The following is a 12,454-nucleotide window of genomic DNA, read 5'->3' on the forward strand; positions in this document are numbered from 1 at the left end:
CATATTGTCTACTTACTATTAATGTTCACTTGTGCAATTTGTTGTCTTCTTGATTGGCATTCGAAGTCTATGGTTAAGTCTCTAGATGGATATTCATGTTTGAAAAAAAAAAAATACAATGCGTTGTTGTTTAGATAAATTTTATTTGGTAATAATGTTGCAGGGATGTAAATCCTTCATTTCAAATGAACACAAACAAAACAATATCAAACTTTGTGTTTTTATCTGAAAAATATGTAATTGCAATTATTTTTCATTTATGTACCTTAAGCGTTCAAAATATACAAATTCATTTTTACGTACTATATTTTATATTCTTATTTTAATTTTTTTTTCGAGTTTGTTTTTAAGTTCATTTTAAGTATCTTTTAATACTAAAGAAAGAGAAAAAAAAAACAACAATTCTAGAAAAAACTGGACGTTTATAAAGTTTCTAAGAAATCAAAAAATGTTTCATCTTAAATATTATATTAATAAATATCTTTTCTTTGTTTTTGTTGTAAATATAAATATAGATTGATTATTCGTCTACAAAAAAAATAAAAAAAAAAAAAATCATTTAAGCAAACTTAAATTTATAAGCTTTTACATACTTTCAAAATGTTAAAACATTAAATATGTTATTCTGTTATGCTTTACAAAGTTCTAGTCAAAATTTCCTTTAAAAGATTTTTTTAAATATTTTTTTTTTTCATTTAAAAAAGAAAATGATATCTTTTAAAATCACAGAAGAATTATTTTCCACAATCCAAGTCATACCTATGGTTTTATAATAATAATAATTTTGTTTATAAGAGAAGAACAAACAAATGAAGAAAAAAATACTAATTAATTCGGAGTTAATTTTTTGTTTGTTGTTTTCTGTTTAAATGTGAAATTCATGGCAGCATTTTTTACTTGTTTAGTGGAAACACTTGAGTTACCAATCCAATTCCCTTGCTGGTACCTTCGCGAAAGAGTATCCTCATACCGGGTCGCACATATTCGGGATGTCCTACGAATTGAAACATTACCGAGGCATTGTCATTGGTACCAATTTTCTCGCCACCCATTATTCCACGAATGATGGCTGTTTGTCTGATACTGCCTATATGTACTGTTGTCTGGAAACCAACATATATTGCTGTTGCATGGAAAAGTACTGATACTTTGGCCTAGAAAAAAAAGAATATATTTTTACATCACAAAATTGCTTGTCATTATATAATAAGCTATAAAAGATAAATTAAATTAAAAACCGTTTACTTAAAAAATGGCGGCTTCCAGAAAAAAAAAAAATTTTTTATTTACACTTTAAAGTGACTTGAAAAATCTAAATAACTGTCAGAACGAATAATGTCAATATAATAAATAGATATTCCTAAAAATAGGCAGCGTATCGGAATCCCGATTTTCAATATCCCGTTTTCTGAAATCCCGAAAAAAATGCTTAAAATCCTTTTACTTTTGATTTTCTCGTACACTGCTGAACAGTGTTAAACTATGATTTTTCATAGTTTTCATGAATTCTGAACTCAAATCATGAAATCATGATTTTTTTCTCAAATCATGATTTTTTTCTCAAATCATGATTTTTTTAATTTTTTTTTATTTCCTAAGCAATTGACTTCAGCACATGTACCTCTATTGCTCTTCCAGCTCTTTTCCATAGGAAATTGGCTGTCTATGAAGAAGATAATAAACCCCAGGTTTTCTTGGAAGAGGCCAAGTCACAGATTATGAAAGATCTATTTAGAACCCAGTTTATCTAAAACTGGGGATTGTCCAATGTTATTTGAATAGGATAAACTTCAGTCTTTCTTAGAAGCAGCTTAGATGTTAAAAATAAGTTAATTGTTTTTTTAATTTTTTTTTTTTAATCTTTTTTTTTTTTATAAATGAAATTAAAAAACATAATTCGTTTTAAAAATAAACCTCTTTAACAAAACTGCTATATAGGCTTAATATTTTGTATTTACTCAAATCTCTTAAATCATAATGTAATTATTAATTAAAATATGTAGAGCTGGAGTTGCTCAAGGATCCAAACTTGGCCCCTTCCTTTACAGCATCCTGACGTCAGACCAACCACCTGCAAGTGAGTGCGAGAACCTGCTTTACGCGGACGATTCACTCACTTACTGCAAGTCCATCTCGCCAACAATAGCTGCCAGGAAAGTCGAAGCTCACATTCGGAAACTGTATGAGTTCTACAGTAAATGGGGTATCCGAATAAACTCATCCAAGTCGGAACTACTGTGCCTTAGACGATCAGGAGGAAGAGGCAGTCGATCGGCTGGAAGCTGTAGAAGCATCACATTGACACTTCCAGATGGAACTAGATTGCCAGCCAAACGCAACGCCAAGTACTTAGGAATCAACTTTAACGAGCTCCTCAGATTCAACAATCACTCCCGTTTGGTCCTCAAAAAAGCCAACTTTGCTTTCCATCGCCTTCACCCTCTGATGAAAAGAAGAACAGGATTGAGTCAACCAACTAAACTCTTGATCTACAAGCAGCTTCTGCGACCAGTCATTGCCTACAGCTTTCCAGTATGGTACACCATCTCCAAGACAGCCATGAAGGAACTACAAATGTTCGAGAGAAAAATACTGAGGATTTGCACTGGACTCATCTTTGACCGACAGCGGCAGAAATACTATAGCAACAAGCGACTCTACGAGGAAGCAAAAATCATACCACTGGACAAGTATCTACTGCAATCGGCGAAGGTACTGGTAGGAAATATCGCCAACCATCCCAATCAACTGATGAGAAGAATGACAGCCCAACAACGACATCCGGAACCTAAGTACCTTTGTGCTTTGGATATACTGGCTGAGAACATAATTTCAATGGACAACGAAGAAGTTAACTTTTACGCCGACACCCAGTCGGGTTACTACCGTGGCTAACGCCAACCAAACCAACGCAACTCAACCAACCCCACAACTGGACATCCGGGTCTGAACACCCCGAGGACAACCTAGTCAGCAGACTTTAAATTAAGTTTATCCATGTATAATATTTCTTTATATTTTATAACTTAGTCATTGTATAAGGTTAGGCCCCCTCTGTGCCAACAAAATTTTGTATCTATCAATGAATCTTAGACATAAGTTAATTTTAAGTCAATTGTAAATAACAAGTTCAATAAAAACAAAATTGAAAAAATATGTAATTATTTAGAAAAAGTAACTTTTTGAAACCGATTCATTGAATTTTCTCGAATTTTTTTTGGATCTTGATTAATAAAGTTCTAACAAATTTGTACATGTGTAGAAAATTGTATCTTATTCTATATGGTTTTACAAAACGACATAAACGATTTTCAACTTTCTTGCTAAATTTGAAAAATTACCTTATTTTTATCAAATTAGGAAATTTTTCGGAGAAATTAATTTAAATATTTTTTTCAATCGATATTTAAAAAGCGCTTAAATCATAAAACAAAAATAAAGTAACCCTACAAAAAAGTGATCCGACTGCGTGGCTCATAGATAACATGAACATGGCTAAAATAATACACACAAAAACTAATCTACCTCTGACGTTTCTTCAGTCATATATTTGACATTTCACAGATAACACTCCGTCACTCTCTATTGGACTTTGTATTGAAAAGAAAAACATGTTCACCTGCGTTACAAAAATAACTAAACAATTCTATTTAATTCAGCCAAATAGATCAATAAAACTTCTAAAAGGATGCACTAAATCATTTTCCACTGTAAAAAATGAAACTAGTGACGAAATTATCGTAGAGAAATTATCAGATAAAAAAGAGGGAATCACTGTCCTTGGATTGAATCGTCCAGCAGCTAAAAATGCATTCAGTCGTTCGCTAGTAAATAGATTCACATCTATTCTCTCGGACTTGGCTCATGACAAGCATACTAGAGTTGTTGTCTTGAGAAGTCTTACGCCAGGAGTTTTCTGTGCTGGGGCTGATCTCAAGGAACGTCTTGATATGAGCCAAGACGAAGTCTCTAAATTTGTTTCAACGCTTAGACAACTGCTAATTTCCATTGAACAACTTCCAATGCCTGTTATAGCCGCATTGGATGGTGTTGCTTTGGGTGGAGGATTGGAGATGGCTTTGGCATGCGATATGCGTACAGCAGCAGAAAATGTTAAATTGGGTCTTGTAGAAACAAGATTGGCAATTCTGCCTGGTGCAGGTGGAACTCAACGGCTACCGCGACTATTGAATCCCGCTTTGGCTAAAGAACTAATATTCACTTCACGTATATTTGATGGAACAGCTGCCAAGGAAATGGGAATTGTTAATCATGTTGTTGTACAAAACGAAACTCAAGACGCTGCTTATGTAAAGGCAATAGAATTAGCCAAAGAAATCATTCCAAATGGCCCTGTAGGTGTTCGTATGGCTAAGAAAGCTATTGATAAAGGTCTGCAAGTTGATATTTCAACTGGATATGCTATTGAGGAAGCTTGCTACGCTCAATTAATACCGACAAAGGACAGGATAGAGGGACTTAAAGCGTTTGCAGAAAAACGCAAGCCAATTTATAAGGGAGAGTAGGGGTTTATAGCAATTTAGTCTAAGGAATGTGTTTATTTTTCTTTTTTTAAATAAAATGTTATATTTTATACTTTTTTAATATATTTTCTTTTTTAATATTTGGTATAAAGTCTAGCGGTAGGACATTCATGGGAACGTTTGAGGCTTCCATTGAATACGACAAGAGGGGTCAAGTAATTCCTACGCTAGTTGTTATTTGCATTTATTGATTTTGTTGATGTTTATATGCATTTTGAGATAATAAGATAATGGAATCGTAAGCAAAGTGTGCCGCAGAATAGCTTCTAAGATCGTTCCCAGATTTTAAGTACGAAAGATGTTAGGCATATCAGCCGATAATGTTTCGTGTATTAGTTTTTTTTTTTTACATTATCTTACCGATAAAGACAACACTAACCTATTTCCATAACTTGAAGGCAAGGAGGAGATGTTACTGTACTACACTTTTGTTTTTGTTTGTTTGTCATATTTGCGTTATTTATATGACAATCTAATATGTAGATCAAAATTATATTATGTCCAATTGAATTATTCTTGGAAAATGTAAAGTAAAATTTTGAGACCTTAATTATTCCAGTAATTCAGATAAAGGATGCTGATGCAAAATGGGTTTGAAGTTGTGAACATTAAATTGGGAGTGAAAACCTCACGCGGGTAATGCTTTCCACATTCTCGTAAGATGACTAAAGAAAGAATATAGTTTACTTGACTAAACTGATTGGCATACCTTGAAGTACAAATATTTCATTTGAACACTAATAAAGTAATACCTATAAAATAAGGGCAGCTGTGATACATTACGGCGGTGTTCAAAAGATGGAATTTTACATAGGACCTGTCACCTATCGTTTTAAATGCTATAGATATCATATCTGTCCAAATAGCTCAAGTGGGTCACAGGAATAAGAATTATACTGGAGCTTTGGATGAATATTTGATTTATACATTTTAGTTTAATTTCTGGTCTAAGTGAAACATTTCTTTCATCTTCGTAGGAAACCTATTTTTGTGCTCGGTTTCTTTGTTGCAAGTACACTCATGGATAGAGGAGTTTCGGTTTAACAATAATTATTTCGACGTTGTTTCTTATGCCCCATTTGACAATGCATTCGAGACCAGAGTTTAATACTAAGCTTACCATATTTTGCCGATGAAATTCTACATAACAAGGAAAAGTTGAGGTAACTAACATCAGCAAAACAATAAAGTGGACTAGAAGTTTCAGAAAGCAGATCATTAATAAAAATGTAGAAGAGAATCGGAGTCAAAAGGTGGCCCTGGGGCAGACCACAGTTTTTTATTGGTTTCAGAATTGAATCCATCCAATACAACATAAATTCGAACGGTTCGAAACGAAAATTTTAGTCCAACGAAGAAGAGATTTATCAATACCAAATGCAAGCATTTTTGATAATACAGCTTGATGCCAAATTCTATTAAATGCTTTTGTAATCATATCTGTACTGGAATCAATATCAATATCAAGGATGCATAGGAAGCACGTAAAATTAAATAAAGTCCTTACCTGAAAAAAGAAAGTTCCACATGGTTCATCGCCAAGATGATTGTCAACCAATAGAACCATTCCGCTTCTAAGTGCTGGCAAGTTCTGGTTTGGTGTAAAAGACAATGAAGCACTTTGTCCCGCTCTGACTACTCGACATGGTGCTTTATTTCGATGTATTGTTTGTACAGTTACTGAATGAAACTTTCCATCGGGAAGCGGTCCTATCTTCATTTGCATGTTCTCTGTGAGAACACCTTTTACCAACAGACCTCCCACTACAGGACCAACTTCCGAAACTCTGAATATTTCATCAATATGAAATTCACAGGGATCTTGTTCAAGCCTCTCTTTTTCAGAATTACTTATGCCCGGCGATAGGACATATAAGAATTTTGTAACCAGATTGAGTCCAGCTCCAGTCACATTGGACACACAAAATATCGGCACTATATTTTCCGACTCTTGGTTGGAACCTGCCGTTAAAACATCGTCACTGCTAGTCACCAGGAATGGGACCTTTCGACATCCAATTGATGTTAAGATATTCTTTAATTCGTGGACAGTCTCGTCGGGCGAGGTTATGTCAGTTTTGGTAACAACAATGAAAAAGGGCATATCTAGAGCTCGCACGATTGATAGATGTTCTTTGCTTGTTCCATTAAAACCTCCGCCTGCCGAAACGACCAGCATTGCATGATGCGGTGAGTACCCGGACAGTGCCTGCACTGTTGTCTTCATATAACGTCGATGGCCGGCTAAATCCATAAATGTCACCAACTTGGTCGATCGGTCGCTTATTTCTTCTGCAGTCATCATCTCATTGTATTTGTAGTTGATGACATTGCCTTGGGAATCGAAACCAAGGGTTTCATGAGATATGCATGATGTCCGGCCTGATTGAATTTCGTGCATGTGTCGAAACATATTGAGACGTGCTCTGCCTCGACCATTATCAAATTCACCCTGTGTCAGAACACCTAGAAGAGTTGATTTGCCCGCATCGGCATCGCCCAACACTGCTACTCGAACTTCAATGTTGTGTTGGTCGTCTGGAATTTTTCGGACAAGAACTTCGGCTACAGATCGTCGACCAGCAACAAATTTACGTCTGAGAACAGTTGTACTTGCTCCAAGTTTATGAGCCATTTGCTTAAGAGTTGCCAATGATGCATTCATATCTTTTTCATTAAGACCATGCAGATGGCCTGAATCGGAAACTCCGATTTCATAGATAGCTTCTCCATGACCCTCGCGTAGACGCCATTTCATTTGTGTTACCAGATGTTCAAATCTCTGTTTAGATGGGCTAATAAGTTTTAGCTTGTATTCGATATTACCCAATTGAGGTTCAGGCGGTAAAATTCCTTGATCGAAATCAATTATGATTTTACCATTGTGATTATCATTGTCACTTTCACTGCTACTTGAATTTGTTTGATTAAGTCCATTGCCGTTCCGTACGTCCTCTTCGTCAAATCCGTCATCCGGCGAATTGGGATCGAATAAGCTGAGAAATGATTCCATTGTCTAAAATAAAGAAATCATATATTAACATTAATATCAAAGAAATATAATAAAAGAAAAAAGAAAATAAGATCGGTAAGATCAAAACTATGCTATGCTTTTGTACTAACGAAGAATTTTTGAATACTTGAATACTAAAAATTAGAATGACAAAGAAAATGTAAAAGCTAAAGCTACATTTTTCGAATAGGGATACAGAATAACGAAGAATTTTGTATTTGAATACTAAAAATTAGAATGACAAAGAAAATGTAAAAGCTAAAGCTACATTTTTCGACTAGGGATACAGAATAAGTGTTAGGAATTTTGTAAAAGGAATTAGGCAAATAAATATTGAGACAGCTAACTTATGGCCCAACTATAATAGCATAATAGGCATAACCTCACCTCAGCTTAGTTAGAGGCCTAACTATAATAGACATAAGTTCGGATTAGTTTAAACTTGGGAATCACTTACAAGCTTACCCCGTGATGACAGGGTGTGTACGCAAACCAGTTTATTGTTGGCAAACTTAATCTTGATGTCGATAATTTTTTGTACACGATACCCAGTACTCGCAAGCAAATATAAATGTGTTAATGAACATTGTCTATTTCTTTTTCTACCACATATTCTTTATTAAAAAGTAAAGGAACATAGTTACAGATGTTTAAAAAAGTGGCTCTTCTGCATTTGATGTGTAGCATTTTATAAAACCAAATATGTACATTATTTAAGTAAACAACTGCAACTTATTTTATTATTTGATTGAATAGGGTGATAGCACCTAAGTTCGGTAAGTAAAAGTGTAAAAGAAAAGCGATAGTAACTACAAAGGACAAATAATGGAAAACCGTAATTTTTCTAAACAAAAGGGTTCGTCCTTAAAAGATATTTTTTTATGAAGTTTGCCATGCTCCACTGAAGACTAAGACATTGAATGTAAAGATCAATTCCAGGGTGAGGAACTAACAGAGCCCTATGTTATTAATGTAATGAATGAATGGTTGTAGGGCAGCGGCATTACTGCTTTTAAAGCCTATTTAGCCGCCAATTTTAGTTGCAATTTACTTCTTACAGCACTCCCTCCAGGTTTATAACTCTCAGGTATTTATTATTTATTAATTAGATCTTTAACTACAAACTGGTCCTTGGTGTTGACTAGGTTTCTATGTCTTTGGTATATCAATTCCTTGCAGTTGCCCAATATATGTTCTGGTGTATCTTCGTTTTCATTGCAAAACCTGCAGGTAGCACTGTCAGCCATGCCAAGATTATTGAGGTGTTTTCTCAGTTTGCAGTAGCCTTTGAAAAACCCTGGTATAAGGTGGATGCAGGTTTTGTATTTTTTTTGGTTGTAATTCTCAAGTAATGATTTTGCCTGTGCGAGCTTAGGAGTTTCATTCCGATTTTTTGTTGTTTTGGGTTCCTCGTCATTTTTTATCATTTGTTTGATCATTTTATCTTCAATATGGTTCTGGACCCATAGAGATCCTGTGGCGCCTGACTCTGCTAAGGATTGTGCTACTTTATCTCCTGAACAACATGTCATTTTCGTTTAACCTTCTAGGATTTTCCCATACGAATGATGTTCGCTGTCATAAATTGTACTAATATTCATAAAAATTACTGTAACATTGGCCCATTACATAATAAAATGAAATTGAAAGTGCAAAATTTCAAGATTTAACAATAATCAAATTGATAATTGACAATCGCAATACGGGTATTTGTTTGAAAGTTTGTTTAGAGGTTGTATTTCTTGATCATGCAATCTCTTGAGATTTTAAGGATGTATTTAACTGTGGTTTTCGATATCGAGCACATCTCTCTGAGACCTATACTTTTGTCCATATCACTTTCCTCCTTAGACAATCTCATTATTGCTTCTATAGCAGTACTTCCTATTATTTAATATATTGGTGTCAAATCGAGAATGATCTCCATTGCAAGTTCTCATCGAACCAGTATAACATATGGAAGCTTATATTTGAACTATGTTTAATGGCTTTTTAGTAGTAACCTATGCGGTTCTTTTGTGTCTGACGACAGCCTTATAAGTATAATGAGTCTCACCATCATACATCCATATCAGGATTTTGCCTGTCTTCAGTTATATACATAAGGTTTTATTATCCAGATAGCTGGATAATTTATATATGAGGTTACAAATTTTTCCTTGTAAATGATACAATTGTTGTTTTTGATGGGCTGATATTAAGTCGCACCAACAAACACCATTTACTTGTAACTGAATGTAAATCCTCTTTGGATGATATCGCAGGGGGCCTTTTCGAACTTCTCGTACGTGGTTATAACAATGTCATCAGCAAAACCAAGATCGTGAATACCAAGGTATGTCAAATGTTCTAGTAATTCAGCTACTACAAGACTCTACAGCTAGGGTGGGGTAAATATTTGTTCGTGTATTTTCACCTGTAGTTGCATGTGTTAGCCAAAGACAAAGGTCCTATTCAAGTACCTTGTACAAAATTAAGATTCAACTACAGATACTAGTTATCATATTATATAAATATACTGAGATTGTCATGTTCAAATGAGAAATCCGGAGAACCCCCTCAAAAAGGCAGTATCATACAACGTTCCAATACCATTAGGTATTTAACGTTAGAAAAAAGGTTGGTCTATTAAATCCCGGTACAAGCAAATGCAGAAACACCTCATAGAAAGATCAATACAAAAACGACAAGCTCGCCGCCAATTTTTATGAGGTCAACTCGACTAACCCCACATGCGGATGAATAGTGTGAAACAGATACGTGGGAGAATTATTATCCCCTCGACATCGAGATCATAACAGCGCTAAATAAGAGAAAATAAAAAAACTGAGATAAACATATAAAACTGGCGCCAAATACTTCGTAAATCTTAAATATACTGAATTTTACTTTAAAAATAAAAAATGAGGAAATCCTAAAAAGTTCAACATACAAAAAATGAAAGAGCCAATTGCTGGCACTATCACCCTATCAATGACTCAATGGGTATAGTCTACTTATCGTCACATTGACACATCACACCTAAAGTAACAATCTAAATTTCTGTCAACTTTACAAGAAATTGCGTAATCCAATTGAAAACAAAAAGAAATACAAAATTATACAAATTGATCTTAACTTACTCACTCAATTTATTGATAAGAAATTTGTATAAAAAAATGAAATATAAAAGTAGGTAGGTAGTAAAAATTCAATGGGTTCGACTTCGAATTCTAATTTCACAGTTATAACTCCAATTCAATTATAAATGTATGCATATAGATTGTAGATAAATTAAAACTAAACCCGTTATATTTGCCAAAATAAGCAGTTTCTCATTGTTTTCCCCGTTATCAACTCATCTGATGACCTTGACAACAAAAAACTAAGAGAATGACCTTGTTTAAGATGTTATTATTTTTATTTCCGTTATGATGAATTGCAAACAATTGAACAAGGACATTGGATAAGCCTCCTCACAACAAAAATAGGCAATAGGCGATCCCCCCAACAATAAATCGATTTAACCAAAAAAGTAAACTAACCCAATTTTGTTTACTAACAATAATTATGTACTATGTGCAAGTGTGAACGTGTATGGACACGAAACGAATGAAAACAAATGTTATCTATTTTTGGAACCACAAAGATTTAACGAACAAAATAGAACAAAAAAAAAAAACTAAACTAAAAATGAATTTAATTCAATTTACTTTTACTTTAGTTGGTCTTTTTTTTTAGACGGAGACGCTCTATTGTGCAATTATGATGGCAAAAAGGGGAGGAGGACAAGACAAGTTGTTTCTTTTGTGATGGCAATTCGTGTATTTGTATAAAAATTGTTTGTAAATAAAAACACTTTCTTCTTCTGACCTCTGGTTACTCTAGCTGAATTCTTTTTTTAATCTTTTTTCGAGGAAGACGCTTTTTTTCTCTGTGCCAACAACAAAACCAAAACAAAAACATGGAACCACAAAAATATAAAAAGAAGAAAAAAAAAATTATAATTAGATTGGTTTTTCGTTGGGTAGACAAAAAGAATTCATTGTACTCACCAAATTGGTTTTTTGTTTTTACTTTGTTTTCTATTTTTTTTTTTTTCTAATTAGATGTCCTTTTATGTTTTAATTATTTATTCAAAAATATAGAATATATGTAGTTATATTCACTACTATAAAATAAAATTGCAAATAAGAAAAATGTATAACTCTTAATTGTATGCGAACATTTCTTTTCTTTGCAATTTTACTTTGCACAAAAATGTATGAGTAAATCAATTGACTAAACGAATATCAATTAGAAGAATGATTTTTGTTGAAATTGCACGCGATTGCAAAATAAATTATTAACCAACTTGGATAAAAATATTTTATTCATTCACTTTGCAAACAACAAAAAAAAAACAACAGAAGGCGACTCAGCAGCGAGCGACCAGTCGATATTTGGGTATTTTTTTTATTTCATATGTTCATTTTCATGTATGATTTGTATACCAGTTTAACATCGATTATAACAGTTGGAAGGGAGGAGAAGTGGGTAATTTTTTGTTGGCGAAAATCGAAAGTGAAGTGTCAAAACATAGAATTACTGCATAAGTTAAGGAGTTTTTTATTTTACTATTTCTAGCGACCACTAGAGGTGATTAAGTTAAATAAGATCTGTTTGATTAATTATTCAAAGAGGAGGTTTAAGGGCTTAACTTCATTGGTCACTTTTTGTTAAAGTACAAAAAGTGAAAATTGTTTTTTCTTGCTAGCGCAATTTGTTTGTAAAGAAGAATATACAAATTGTAATTTAAACCAAAAAATAAGCTTTCTGCAGCATATTTTTTTTTAAGTGGTGAAATGATGAAGTGAAAAAGTGCGATTTTTCCAAAAGTAAATTTTTTTTATTTCTTTCTAGCGCTATTTGTTTATGG

At 33.5% G+C, this 12,454-nt stretch overlaps 2 protein-coding genes across 5 annotated transcripts; one reads left to right on the forward strand and one right to left on the reverse strand.

Annotated features, from left to right (window-relative positions):
• Window positions 1–409: 409 nt before the first annotated feature.
• On the reverse strand, window positions 410–11,978 carry LOC129914118 (GTP-binding protein 2). Of its 4 annotated transcripts, XM_055993186.1 has the most exons (4): window positions 11,592–11,696; window positions 11,410–11,470; window positions 6,052–7,560; window positions 410–1,154 (listed from the first exon to the last, which is right to left on the reverse strand). In XM_055993186.1, exons 3-4 carry the CDS (start codon window positions 7,555–7,557, stop codon window positions 894–896), a joined length of 1,767 nt encoding a protein of 588 aa, XP_055849161.1. In that variant the 5' UTR covers window positions 7,558–7,560; window positions 11,410–11,470; window positions 11,592–11,696; the 3' UTR covers window positions 410–893. The 4 variants fall into 4 exon arrangements, with proteins under 4 accessions (XP_055849161.1, XP_055849163.1, XP_055849162.1 ...); XM_055993188.1 differs by lacking the exons at window positions 11,410–11,470; window positions 11,592–11,696 and adding an exon at window positions 11,082–11,193; XM_055993187.1 differs by lacking the exons at window positions 11,410–11,470; window positions 11,592–11,696 and adding an exon at window positions 10,907–11,021.
• Window positions 3,603–4,607, forward strand: LOC129914119 (methylglutaconyl-CoA hydratase, mitochondrial). The gene has a single exon (XM_055993190.1). It carries the CDS (start codon window positions 3,612–3,614, stop codon window positions 4,524–4,526), a length of 915 nt encoding a protein of 304 aa, XP_055849165.1. The 5' UTR covers window positions 3,603–3,611; the 3' UTR covers window positions 4,527–4,607.
• Window positions 11,979–12,454: the final 476 nt, after the last annotated feature.

This window comes from Episyrphus balteatus, chromosome 3 (genome assembly GCF_945859705.1).
Source record: "Episyrphus balteatus chromosome 3, idEpiBalt1.1, whole genome shotgun sequence".
Taxonomy (NCBI): Eukaryota; Metazoa; Arthropoda; class Insecta; order Diptera; family Syrphidae; genus Episyrphus; species Episyrphus balteatus.

Bases quoted from the DNA above. Each gene is read 5' to 3' on its own strand.
- LOC129914119 (XM_055993190.1), top strand. From the start codon at position 3,612: ATGTTCACCTGCGTTACAAAAATAACTAAACAATTCTATTTAATTCAG.
- LOC129914118 (XM_055993186.1), bottom strand. From the start codon at position 7,557: ATGGAATCATTTCTCAGCTTATTCGATCCCAATTCGCCGGATGACGGA. The intron at 1,155-6,051 runs GTAAGGACTTTA...TTTTTTTTCTAG, and splicing joins GTGGAACTTTCTTTTTTCAG to GCCAAAGTATCAGTACTTTT.